The 14,057-nt window shown below is 42.6% G+C and overlaps 1 protein-coding gene across 2 annotated transcripts in view; it reads right to left on the reverse strand.

Moving 5' to 3' along the window:
* The window catches only part of prkd3 (protein kinase D3), a 46,581-nt gene that overhangs the window by 19,787 nt on the left and 12,737 nt on the right, over positions 1-14,057 (reverse strand). For both annotated transcript variants that reach the window (XM_080513317.1, XM_080513316.1), the window contains exon 3: positions 1,520-1,658. In XM_080513317.1, coding sequence (XP_080369443.1) covers positions 1,520-1,658 — 139 coding nt within the window. The remainder of the gene's footprint in view (positions 1-1,519; positions 1,659-14,057) is intronic.

Raw genomic sequence — 14,057 nt, forward strand, 5'->3', positions numbered from 1 at the left:
TGGAGAGAGGAAGACACTGAGAGCATCTCTCTCTCTCTCTCTCCCCCACAGCCACAGAATCCCACAACACCAAGGATGATGGGAGACAAATTGTAGGGCTGGACAAACGTTCGTATCTTCTCTGAATTCATTGTGGATCTCTCAGTTCGCGTCTGTCAAACCAAGATAAAGTGTCTGACATGCAAAGCCGACCTTGCGAAGAGAGCCAAGCTCCCTGAGTGTTAGGTGACATTAGAAACATGCGCTGCATCTGCAGCCAATCCCAGATCGTGGACGGCGGCTTTCATCAGGTGTATCTCGGGTTAGAAATCGACGAGCTTACACCTGCGGACGGATTTGCTGCGGTGGGTGGGTGAGGATTAGAATGAGTGAAAGCGAATGGGGAGCGGGAATCAGAGAGAACTGACACAAAAGAGAGCACAAGACAAACACAGACAATCAGAAACAAAAAGAAGGAAGTCCTCCAGTCCTTAGTCTACATTCCTCAGCCCTGATGCCTGAAGTATCCTCAGATCCTGGACCTATACAATCATCCCCTCTCTAAATCCCTGCAAACAATACTCCCCAGCCCATAGGAGAGGGGGGGGGGGGGGGGGGGGGAGATATGCAGCACAGGTGGTATCAGGTGTTTCCCGGTGGAGACAGATGGAGCAGGAGAACAGATTAGAGCAGAACAGATACTCTAAGCCTTGCACGGGTCCTGGTGCTGCAGAGGAAGCCGATTCATTCTTCACAGGAAACAACAAAAGAAAAACCCAGACACCTGTGCGGCTGCTACAAATGGTGGACAATCAGATGGAAACTGTGATGAGGAAGGAGCAAAACAAAACGCGAGCTCACAGAGAAATAAAAGCAAGCGTGCAAAGGCAGGGTGGAGTGGGCGGAGCAGACCGGCGAGCAGTCAATATTTTTATCAGTGAGTATAGAGGACGTCTGACCCACTGAAGCGCCTCTCTGTAAGGCACAGCAGGCTGTGTGTTTACCTGATCGTGTATCAACGATGACTTGGCACAAATGAATCTCCCTCTTATTAGTTTCACACCATTGTTCGGACTTCAACACGCTTGCTTTATAGTGCGCGGAGGAATTTTACATCCATTTCTCTCGCGTTTTGAAGCGTGACTTTCTAGAGGGAGGCACACTGACCCAAAGCTGAGCCAAGCAGATGCACTGTACTACCCACCAAGCTGGATGAAACCACACAAACTGTCTGGAAGGTGCCATGTTTAGGTGATAAGTGATCAGTGTTGGTTCTCTGAATACATGCTGGATAACCAGCATGTATTTATCTGTATTTATCCAACTTTTAACATGTATCAATATTCTCAACTGATTTTGTACTGTACCTGCATATAGTGCAAAAAAAAAGAGTTGTGACTCGGGTCTTAATTAGTCATAAGCTCACTTTGGCACCCATTTTTTTCTGAGAACAAAAAAAAAAATTGGTGTGCAGAAGTTGTCCAATGCATTTTCAGTCTACTACCAGTATCCACCAAGAGCTCCGTTGCATGTGGCTTACCAGAGAGCACCACCTCGATGAGGTCTCCTTCATGGATGTCTTCGACCGAGTTCAGGCGCTGCAGGATGTTCTCGTCATTTAAGTTGTGGCGGAACAGCAGGATCTTGTCGTACATGCCAAAGAAGCCACACTCCGGGAACTGGAGAGAAGTGGAGATAGAGGTAAAGATATGACCACAGTAAAAGATGTAAGTGAAATGTAAACCCTGATAGATTACAAAAGAGTCCATGTGTCCATATATGTACAACGCTCAATATCTTGGCTTGTGGATACTGCACTGTGGTGGGTCTGGACTTAATGGAGGGAATAAAAAAAAGGATCAAACTCATGTGATAGTAAACCTTCTGTAAACACACACAAATCATTTGTAGTGGTGTGGGTGTTGCAGGGTTTTCAACCCAGCTTTCATAGGGAGGAGTTACTGCCCCAAACCCTGCTTATTCCTTTCAAACAGATCGCCAAAGAGGAGACTGAAACCAATCTTCAATCAAAATGAGCGGTCTGTAGCTATTTACATCAAGTTGTAAAGCCCAGGTGCTCTAGGTTGTACCTGTTTTAGAGCAAATTATGTTCTTCTGGCATCACAGGCTCTGCAGGAATACATTAAACTCTGAATAGAAACCGTCAGGAGTTTGTCGTGAACCGGAGCTCAGTGAGCCCATGTTAAGTCACAAAGGGGGCGGGTACAGTGGGCGGGGGCGAGAAGGAGGAGGAGGAGGTAAACATCCTGAGAGGAGTAGAGGAGAATCAGTGCACAGGAAGTGCAGCGCCAGTCAATACTGAGTCACTTCCTGCAACTGAGGGCAGAGCATAACCTCACAGGGAGCAATGTTCTTGTCACATGGTCCGTTCTGTGATGAAAGCGTATGTACACAGAGTATTAGCTGAACCTGGTATACATATGGCAAACTGCTGCTGTGTAGAGGATCTGCTACTCATCTTTCTGATTCCAATAAGAAACGTATTCTGGTAATAAAGCCCTTTTGAAGTCAAACATGCAGTATGTCTGTTTTGCACTCATCTCTCCACTTCCCTCATATTTTCAAGGCTCAAAGGAGAATTATGTTTTCAATAGTAGGGAAAAAGCCTCTCATCCCCTGCTCAACAGAACAACACTTTTCCACACCTGACAGTGCAGGAAAGAGCCGATCAGCAGCGTTCAAAGCTGGCCCACGTGGTTTGTATCATTGTGGGAATTGGGGCACTGTGGTGTTACACTGAGGCATGAGCTTCGCATCGATGCCAAGCAGGCTGGTATTGAAGGCTCTGCCAGCTGTTTCCCCCTGAACCAGGGTCATGTACAATGGGCCAACGCAGAACAATGCCACCGTGGCCCGGGTGCAGCCAGGAGTTGGCCCGGTGTCTGGGCACGGGACACACAAGACACCTGGAGTTTCACGAGTGCCAAGAAACATAGAGACAGTCAGCAAGACAGGATTGATTGTTGGCAAAAACACGAGTGTATCAGATGACTTGTGTAAACAAAGCCAGAGGGATTACACGGCAAAAGGTAAAAACGTCCATCAGCAAAGAAAGTCTGTACTGTTGGGGCTTATTGTGGTCCTTTAATCAGGGTTTGGATAAAGACATGCAAAGGACCAGGGTGTCCCTTCCCCTTTAAACCTGCACTCTGATCTCCCTCAGTGGAAAGGAACAGTTCCCCCTCAGGGATCAGTATAGAACAACACCATAACAAAAAACATCACTTCTTGTAGGGCAATGGGTTTTTCCCTTGATACACTCAAAGACCCATGAGTCACATGGTGCGTACAATTACTTCCATGAACTGCCTACAGGCCCATGGTGAGAATCGACATGAGGCTTGAGGAATAAACAACAAGTGGCCTGATCTATTAAACAGTATCAAACATAAGGCCCATGGACCAAGACAGGCCTGCCAAACCACCAAGCAATTGGTGAAAATTTAAAAGAAAATGTAAAACTTTTTAAAACAAATTTCTTAAGAGGAGCAGACTCAACACTGAGACCTGAGCTGAGGCATCGGTGATGCTGCCATGGAACGAGCATCAAACTAGTCTCAAGGTCATGCTGTCAGGGTGAGTTTGTAGAAACATGCCCGATGCAACAGTTATAGGGAAAGTTTTTTAGGGGGGGGATTCTTGCAGTATTTTGTACCAGAATGTATTTTTTATCATGCATACTCTGCGCAACAACAAAGAAAAACTTTAAACTTTGAATTCAAAGGTTATTATGGCACTAGTATTTCACCAGTCCAGCATACTCGAGATGAATTACAACCTGAACTAAAACGACTTTGACATCCCTACATCAAACATTAAATTGGGCACAAATGTGATATTTGCCATTATGAATACAGAATTGAAGAATTTTACAAGTGAAAAAGCATTGTTTATGATTCCCCCTCTTTTCTGTGTTTTTGAAAGGTGTAATTAAATCAGTCTTTAGTAGAGATGCTGCTGTAATTGTGGTGGAACGGCATTTCTTCAACTGGCTCCCCACAACTTTTTGATGAATATTTTCTGTATCGTACCTCAAACTTTGACTGGATGACAAATCATCTCCCCCATTTCATTTTAAAACACAGTGCTGCATCCAGGCCCTCCAGACAAACAAACATGGAAGTGATACCCTTTTGAACAGATTGTTCCCATATAAACAGACACAACCCTCATTTGAATACTCCTGTTTGCGCATGATGTCACTTCTGGTGTCACCGTCCCATGCTCACCCTCAAAATCCTTTGCAACTGAACAAATATTATGCAAGATCTTAGTAAATCGAGCGCATAGATGTTAAACTCCAGTCTGAGAAAAATTACAATAATAACTTTGTTTAATCACGTTTAATAAAGTATTTATATTCCATTCTATTAAAGCACTGATACATCTGCATTAATAAAATCAATGCTATATCTATTATATATTATTTATCTTTTAGTTCAAATTTACCTTGAGGTGAGATATTGCTTGCTCTGTCAGCAAAATATGGTAGAAATAGAAACTTTACTGTGGTGTTGTAGCAGCTTTCTGTGGTCATACAGTGCCACCTAGGGGTCCCAGATGGCATGCACTGGAATATTATGACATACGAATCGTCAATATAAGTTGCATGATCAGCCAAACCACTAAAAGACAAAAGTATTACCTGTAATCTGGAACATATTGTCATTTATGACACAATTTGACGACTGCCATGAGCTACATCTACTACCAACCAATACAAAACAGCAGGAAAGGACAAACAAAGTGACACCAGCACTGCACCAAAGCAACAGTTGGCAGATCCTCAAGGATGTCACATGTTGGATGATGTCCACGTTCTAACCTTTTCCCCGCACACAAATGCTACGAGAACAACACCCCAATTCAATGTTAGCTTTGTTTAGTAACTTCCTGTGGGTACCAGTGGGATACATAGATGATGCACAGGACAACCTTGTTATTCTTGAATACTGAAGTACTTTTTTGCGTTTTAAACTCCATAGAAATCCACATCGCAGAGTGGAGCAACTATTAACTTTATAAGAGCCTGAGCACTTTTCTCAATAGTATCAAGTCATTTCATATGTTTAAAAATTACGGTTAACAGATACTGAGCTTTTTAGCTTTTTAGTGTATTTGACTCCAACAATAATGGTATTATATGGTTGAAATAAATTCCCAGTTAAAGCTCCATCCCCGTCTACACATTTTCAAGTGAAAACTGAAAGCTTTTGTAGTGTTTTGAGTGGCCATTGTTAACCATTTACTCAACAATGGTGTTCAAAGCCACTGAAATGCAACGTTTTGAAAATGCTCCAAATTGGTTCTTTTATATGGACATCAACAACAATGGCGGCTTTCAGAGGAGGGATTTGGTAGTTTCATAGTTGAGATTCACCCGGAAAAGCAATCGAACTTCGACGTCTGTCTATACAAATGTCTGTGTACCCTGCATTTTGAATGTTTATAGCATATTGCTCTCTGTGCGCATGTGTAAGGGTATTTATTACAAAATCAAAAAACAGCACCCACTAGCGACCCAACATGAAACTACATGGTTTTCAGAATTTCTGCCATTCCTGTGTAAATAAAAAACATTTCTGAAAAGAAAACGAAAAAAAAAAGAGTACATAATGATCATCCTCCCACGATACCCAGCGTGACAAGTTGACTTCTAACGGAACCCCTGTTAGGGTTTTTATGTCACGGGTGAAGACCACTCCTAACAGAGGATTCCAGTTTATTCCAATGTGCTTCCTATTAATGTGCATATTGTGCGACTGTGGGTCAAGCTTACTTTGGCATCTTGCACCACAACACCACATTCTCATCATGCAGCAGGGCTACAAGCACAAAGCTCTCTGGAGCTCTCCAAACAAAGCTGGTGTTTTGATTAATCAATCTAAGTGCTTGTTTTGGATCTGACTAAAGGGGCATCAGCCCACATTAGCAGCTTGAAACACTGCTAACTAGCATTGTGATTCTGTTGTCTTTCTACCTCTACCCCGTGTCTTTTGGACACCATTTTCATAAATACAACCAAATCTCAGAAGAAGTGACCTGCTATTGCCCTCAAAATCTGCCGATTGTTCCACTTAGCTGTTGAATGTCCCAAGTTTCTTTGTGAGCCGAGTGAAAGTGGACCCTGCATGTGAACAAACTAACAGAATGCTGCTACTTGACCAAAAATGACAATTCCTCTTGTACTTGCCACTGTCCAGCTAATTATCTGTGTTTACCTTCAGGTGAGCTTTAATTACAAAGTGACTGAAAACGTTGCTGTAGCTCTGAAAGACACCAACTGTTAGCTGCTGTGGTATGAGTGCACTTTTCAGACGGGGAGCATGGCCGACAGACACACAATATACACATTAATGGGAAATTAACGGGAATTCCCCCTTCAGTTCTATATGCATTCCAACATGGTATGATGTGCTAATCATTAAGAGTCCCCATTCATGTTGGAACCCCCACAGGGGGTCTGTCATCAACATTGTTTCAAAGGAACCCATTTATGATATTTTTTTTATTGAAGCTGTTCCAAAGCAAAACAAACCCGAAGTTTAGTGGAAACTAAACATTCGGAGTGTCAAACATGGCACGTGCCTGTATAGTGGAACATTTCCAACCCGGCCTCTTCATCTGACATAGCTATGCCCTAATGCCCGTCACGCTCTCAGTCAATTAATGCTACATGACTCAAACCATCACCGCCACAGGCTGGGGAGAAGGGGGGGGGCATCCTTCCTGAGCCGGCCACAGTGTCAACATGAGTTTTCCTACACTCGCCTGACACGTCTGCTCTTAAACAGAGATGGGGTTTGATGCCCAGATGTCCACGGCTGCAGTCACCTCGTCCTGGCACCCCGTGCGGCAGTTTCCACTGCACGGAATAGGAGCATCTGCAGGCAAGCACATAATGACTACCAGGGCAGAGGACAGTACTTTTTTCCATGCCCCTCTAAATGCAGGAGGAAGCCAGAGGTACAAGAACAATAGATTGGCAGGTTTAGGATGCTATTTTAACAATCTGTTGTTCAGATCAAGTCAGATAAAGTGATAACTGATTGGCTGAACCTGTGGGGGGCGAAGTAGATTCCGGCATTTTCTCCTCCCCGCTTGTAAAAATACACCGTTCACCTTCAGCATGTGATCCACTGCCCATCCACAGCCGCACACGCTACAGCACACACCTCCCGAGACCATAGTGACTCGGCATGTCCTTTGTCATCTTCAAACGCAGATCTATACAGCAGAGACCGCCGCGACCACACACACACACCAAAGACCCGGACGCAAAGGAGCTGTGTGTGAGGTCCACAAGTCAGGCTGGAAAGACGAGTCGAAAGGAGCTTTGCAGTAGTAAGCTTTTGTTAAACGAACTAATCCGCCATTGATATGCTAAATCCTGTTATAAGAAAAGAGAGTGAGAGGCGAGAGTCGGGGGGGGGGGGGGGGGGGTAAAATTGGGGGCCAAAAACCAATTATGTAAAGGAATCCATTTCAAATGGATCTCACTGGAGAAAGAAAAAAAAAATGTCCCAGTTTCCACTGAAGAAATCTTTTTTAATAATCAGCTGCTTTGTAGAACAGACGATGAAGAATAAGGGAAATGCCTCGCGAGGCATAACTCATCCACGCACAATAATTTATCGATGTGACATACGACTTGAGATGAATGTGCAAAATGTCTTTGCTGCTGCTGTGAAATAGCAAAAAGTTCAAGTGTGAAGGCGCTCAGTCACGGGCGACACTGCGAGTTATCCCAACAGAGCAGCTGGCACTTGATGAAATGTGTGGCAGAGGTGGCTGGTAAAAAAAAGAGGGAAGCCGCATTGTGAGCAGTGCACAGGCTCTGACAGATGGTCATGTGATTACAGTGAGGAAAAGTATGCTGCTCGACCTCAAGCTGCCTCACACCTTTATTGGTCTGGCAGCGGGCCAGACAGATGTGGATGACAGTTGCATACTGCTCCGCAGGCTGTACATATTAATGTAATGATGCACAATAATGTGAAACGGCATCAAATATCTTGATCCACCTGGATCATATGGTTTAATGATGCTTTCCCGTTGGGAATTCCTGACGTGGACTGACGCATCGCAAAAACAAGTAGTAGGGTTCCAGTTGATCACAACAGTCGCTACAGCGTCAGCCGGGCTGTGTGTACAGCTGTATGAAACAGTCAGAAAGCTTCTCCATGCTGTGAAACATGAAACATGAAAACAGATGGAATCTTTTCACAAAGGTTATCAAGGGAAAACAGAAAACTTTCCTTACGTTTTGCGTTGTCCTTTTGCATGACAATGGTGCTCGGAGCCGCTGAAAATACAACGGCAAATGCACACCACGGCCATAGTAAATAGTTCTTCTTCACATGTAGGAGTAGAATTCGTAGAGGTATTCCCATTTCGACGACTTATAATAAGTGAATTATTTGTAACATTTCAGTGACCTTGGATGAACGGTAATGTATTTGTACACATAGGTTAAAATTGCGGACTAAAATCATATGTTTTATACATAAACACATAAAGTAGCTGAACAATCATTATTATTTCCCCATATTTCCACACCATAACTCAGATATGGAAGAATGAGGGAGTTGTATAATAAGTGGAGTGAATTTCGATCTAATACTGACGAGATTTTGCACATCATGCCAATATTATTTGCTAATTTTGACTTCCGACCTAGCTTTTCATCAAAAGTAATTCCTAGAAATGTATTTATCGCATCGGTCGACAAATTAAAATGAACTTGTCCTGCAGATATCCTGCACAAGTATTCAACCTGTTGTTCGTGTGATAATAAGCACCTCATAAACCTGTGTGCGATATTGTGTAGCTTGATTAACGGATGGAATTATTAATCGCATTTCCAAATAAATGTGACGAGAAAGAGAGAGCAACTTTTTTCGTCTTCATGACGCTTTTTTTTTTGTCAGACATGCTTTTTTTCTTCTTCCTCCGCTGCGATTTTAAACTAATATTCAGCTACTTTCTCAAAGGAACTATGCGTATTTATGCGTGAAAAAACATTACTATTCATCCTCGGTCACTGAAATGTTACAAATAATTCACGTCCAAATGGGAATCGTCTATCTGGGATGACACCGGGAAAATTATTTATGTCAAGATATGCAAGCGTATGATTGATTCGTTCATCGATGTATAACATAATAATTCTCAATTATGAAATTAAGCTTTTTGAATGAAATCTTGTGATGTGATGAAAACAGGATGATTTCACTACAAAGCCTATAATTATTAACTTAGTTTGTGCAATTATTCTTGTGCGTGCTTCTTCCGGATCCAAATTGGCCCTTGGGGACCATAAAGTTACCATCAAGTTTGTTTAGTGCATCAAATCTCAAACATTTAAAGCCACTGAGGAAAATTAATAGATTTTCCATTTCAAAGTTTGAAATGTGGAAATAGTTGTCATTTGTTCTTGATACAAATAGTTACCGGTTGATGTTCTTATCAAATTCCTAATTGATTTGCTCCCCATTCATATCAGCTCTATAGAAGATTTTGTTCTTTTTTAAGTTGCCCCAAGTCCGCATTTTCTCCACTTTTTATTATTTTAGGCCACCGGACAATGAATCTTTTCAAGAGACACTCTTCAAAGCAGAAGTTGTTGCAAATGTGCATTTTATAATACAAGTCAGGAATGAGTGGGCTTGTTACCTCAGGCATGCCATTGTCATGTGATGTGTTGCTGCTAATGCTTACTCACTGTATTATACAATTGTTCCTTCTTGAAGTGAGACTAACTGATCGACCTCAGCCAAAAACACACTGTGAAAAGTTTACATTGTATAATTTGTTCAGGGAATGCAGTGAGATGCATTCAAAGCTGTTTTTTGAAGCATAGGACTCGTACATACACCAAGAACGGACATTTTCCTCAAAGAAATTGCTAAAATCTTGCAATCTCAGTCTCAAACCAATTATTTTGTCCACCCATTTCGTTTGAGCTTCCAACGTCCATTGACAAGAAAACTTTAGACCTGACCTGAAGTTGAAATTGGACACAACGGGTGAAGCACATGAACTTGTTACCAAGGATCACAACAGTTGTCAGTTCTTGCGCTGAGCGACCGCTACACGCCGACATTGTGTAAGATGTAAAAGATTATCTAACCCTAACTCAGCGCCTAAATTTTTTTCACGAAGGTACAGAGATTGTTATGAAACATTTAACCAGAGTCAGGAGGTGGAAGGGCCCTGTTTGTTTGGCTCGAGGTGATAGATAGAGACCGTCACAAGATCACTGTGATACAAGGTGTTTATTCAGCACATAAACGATCTCCCTGATAAACCTTGCAATTACTTAACTGTACTAAGACCCAGTTTAAATTTTCCCAAAACACATGAGATGATGACCTTGTTTGTTTGTTCTGGCTAGACCCTCAAAGAAACCGACCCTGGAGAAGGACGTGATGAGTTCTGATGTCAATCAGATTCAAATGGCAGCATGTGCCGTACAATGTGAAAGCGAGAGTCGTGTTCCACAAATGGTGAAGCTGGTTTTTTTGGGGGGGTTTTTTGTGCACGGCAAAACAACGAGGAGACCATTGTTTGACAGCGAGGTGCATTTAAACACCCACAACAGAGGAAAACGCACTTCAGTGCTCCAGGCTGGAAAAAGTATGAACACACGCGAACCTTAGAGGAAAGCTCCGTTATTACGTTGCATAAGTCACATCAAACACACAGTGGAAAACTGTTAATTTTGTTAAAGTCAACTGTGGAATTGTATTTGTTTTCATTATATATCATTAATGGAATACCAAGCAAAACTTTTCCACGCTGTCGCTGCAAGGAACACATGCATTGGAGGTTATACTATGACTCCATGTGGGCAACCAAATAATTAATGTGTCACTTCGCTTCAATAGAGGGCATGCTGGAAATACTCTACTTTTCCAATGTCTTCTTCAACATTAAGTGCTTTTGGTGCTCCCTTAACAGTTTCCATGTACTCTGGCTGCATGATGTCAAAATAGTTCACTTTGAGGGTGCAGATGTTGTTATATGGACACACTAAGGAAAATTGTATTAAATACTTAAATCCATGAAATTGTTACCATTATTCAATCCAGCCTTTGTGGTATTGTAGCGATTCACACAAATTTCCCATGAATATAACTTTAAAGATTTAAAATAAATCCAATTTTGTTTTGTGTTGATTTAATCCTCAATGAGGCGGTAGAAAGAAATTAATCTTTAACTGCATCACATGGTGTTTCCACAATGTGGCAAGGTTCTCTCAATCATTAAAAACGTAATGCATTGAACCAAAGATTTCTATTTTTATAAGAGTTTGGGGGCTCAACCATGTTGTGTTGTGGATCCTTCGTAATAAATTCCCTTTTTCTTAAATGGTGAGATGTAAATGTATTGGTACTTGTTGACTGAGGTACACCATTAAAACATTTTTTTTTTTAAAGTTTAAATGTTATGGAAATAATGTCCGAGAGCATCTCCCACGTTGACTTGTGCTCAGTGCTGCTGGTCTTTAGTTTGAAGTCCAACCACATCAACACAATGTCAAAATGGCAATGCAGTGGTTAGCGCTCTCACCTCACAGTGAGAATGTCATGAGTTCAAATACTGACAGAGTTTGCATGTTCTCTTCTATATTGATTGTTTTCTCATATATTATTTGTAGAAAACTCATAATACCAATAAAAATACTACAACAGAGCCCAGAAAAGTTCTGCTCTGAGTTGATTAGGATTGGATAACGTGCTTTAAAGGTCCTCCACCTTTAATGGTACATTACAAAAACAACCAATGGCACCCACTAGTGGCCTGGCATGTTGATCACATCATCTTCAGCGTTTCTGGCGTTTTCATGTAAATAGACATTGTTTTCAAAAATAGTTACATGTAAACGCAAAACTTTTCAAAAACGAAAATGCAAAAACACTTTTGTCACTTGAAATGTTGTAGTTTAAACACCTGAAAGGTTGTTGATTAGCTTTTTTTTTGCTATCGTCTATCCCAGGTGTCGGCAACCTTTAATGCCCAAAGAGCCATTTGGTCCTGTTGCCCACTGAACACAACACCCAAAAGAACCGCTCACATTTTATTCTGACACTCCCCCAGGCAGACCATGCCAGGACGACACTACACATAAAACCTTCTTCACTGCTGGTTGCACAACTTACAACTAATAAACGTAACTACATGAACTAAGCAACAAAAACACAACACAAAACAATTGTTACCAACACTACAAACCTAACATAACCCCCAGTAATTACATTTAAAACACGACAAACAGAAACTCCCATATGCATTGCAGCTCTCAGCTGCTTTATTGCTACACATTATTAAAATGGAAGATATATGTGGGAGATCTGGGATTTTTAGAACCATGAGTGTGAGCGGTGTGGCTTTCAATGTCCTTTAGTTGTTGTGTAATTCACTAGAATTTTCCTTCACTCTCAACAAGTCTGCAATGAACCCTCCTGGAATTGTGGGCGCTCCGCAGCGCAGCAGTTTTCCTGTGAAAGGCACAGGAAGCTCCCAGCTTCAGATACCAGTTGAGCCGCTGTCATGACCTGCAGCCACAATTCTACGTTCTTCATTATTGTTGCGTAATGACGTTACATCGCTGCGTCGTTCACGACCCGCCTACATTTGACCCCACTCTTTGTAGCGGGACTGCGCTCTGGGTGGCTTTGCCTCCTTACGTCCCGCTCCGGGATGAACTGCAGTGGGACCGAGGCTCAAGGAGCCGCAGTGGAGGGACGAAAGAGCCGCATGTGGCTCCGGAGCCGCGGGTTGCCGACTCCTGGTCTATCCAATGCTCAGCCAAGCATTTTTTTGGGGGGGGAATATATGTTTAATTTAAATGTGAAGTGATATTGCTATGCTAAATAGACATGAACATTGGTCTCGCAATGGATCCAGTAACTGCAGAAAAGAACGTGCTTCCTTCCTGCCATGCAGCCAGTGCATGAAGAGAATGGCTGCAATGCATGCTTCATTTCAACAGTCCATTACAGAAAACTGTTTGCAGGCAAGGGCCAAGAAAAACATACTACAGCTGGAGGCAGAAAAGGTGGGGAGGGGAAGAGTGGGGGAGGGGGTCCGCGCGGAGCTGACTTGACAAAGCGCTGCCCTCATATGGTTTGCATTCACGACGGTGTCTTTGTACGCTTTGAGGATCCGGCAAACGCATCCCATCCCTCCCCACGATACACTCGCAGGAGACTCTGCTTCGTTTTCCACGGCAGAAGGAAGATTTCAGTCAGGTTAATCAACTGAAGCAGCCACATGCGGCGGAAAGGAAACTGGTACGGTGTCTGAGCCGGGACTTTCTCACCCGACAAGCCCAACCAACATGTTTTCTTCCATGTGCTGGAATCATGGTTCATTCATAAGTTCTGTTATTTCTTCAAACCGTGTGAGGCTGTGTCATCGCAACAAAGGATTCAGCCTGAGCGACACATGATGCTGCGCAGAGCTCGTAGACTCGGCCAAGCGTGAAATAAAGCATTGCTTGAGTTACATCTGCTGCTACAGTTGATTTCAGTGAGCACAACAGCACAAACTGCACACTTTCAAAAGTGTGACACACACACACACACACACCACCCAAGGTGCACATCTTCACAGCTGCTCTGAAAGCAACTCCTTTTAGCGCGACGGTTCAAGTGAAAACGCATTGTTTGTGTTTCAGAAAAGTTTCATGTTTACACAGCAACATGAATGACCCAAATGCTGAAAACGAGCTCGTTTTTATGTCGGGCTACTTTGTGGGTGCTGCTGTGTGTTTTTGTAATGAAAACACACACAAATGCATGCAGAGAACAATGATATAAGCAGTGGTGGCTGGTGGTGGAGGGGCTCTTCGTTATTCAATTTCAGCCGGTGTTAACTTAATTTAAATACAGTGTGTTTATAAAACACATTACAACAATCTTGCCTTTTTTAGATTGAGAGAGGCCCCCAGTGATGAAAATGATTGTACTTTTAAACGGCAAGTGAACAGAGAGCACTTATTAAGACTCTTTTATTACCATACTTGTAAACAAAGCATCAGCTCTACAACA

Source organism: Blennius ocellaris (genome assembly GCF_963422515.1).
Source record: "Blennius ocellaris genome assembly, chromosome: 17".
In the NCBI taxonomy this organism is placed as follows: domain Eukaryota; kingdom Metazoa; phylum Chordata; class Actinopteri; order Blenniiformes; family Blenniidae; genus Blennius; species Blennius ocellaris.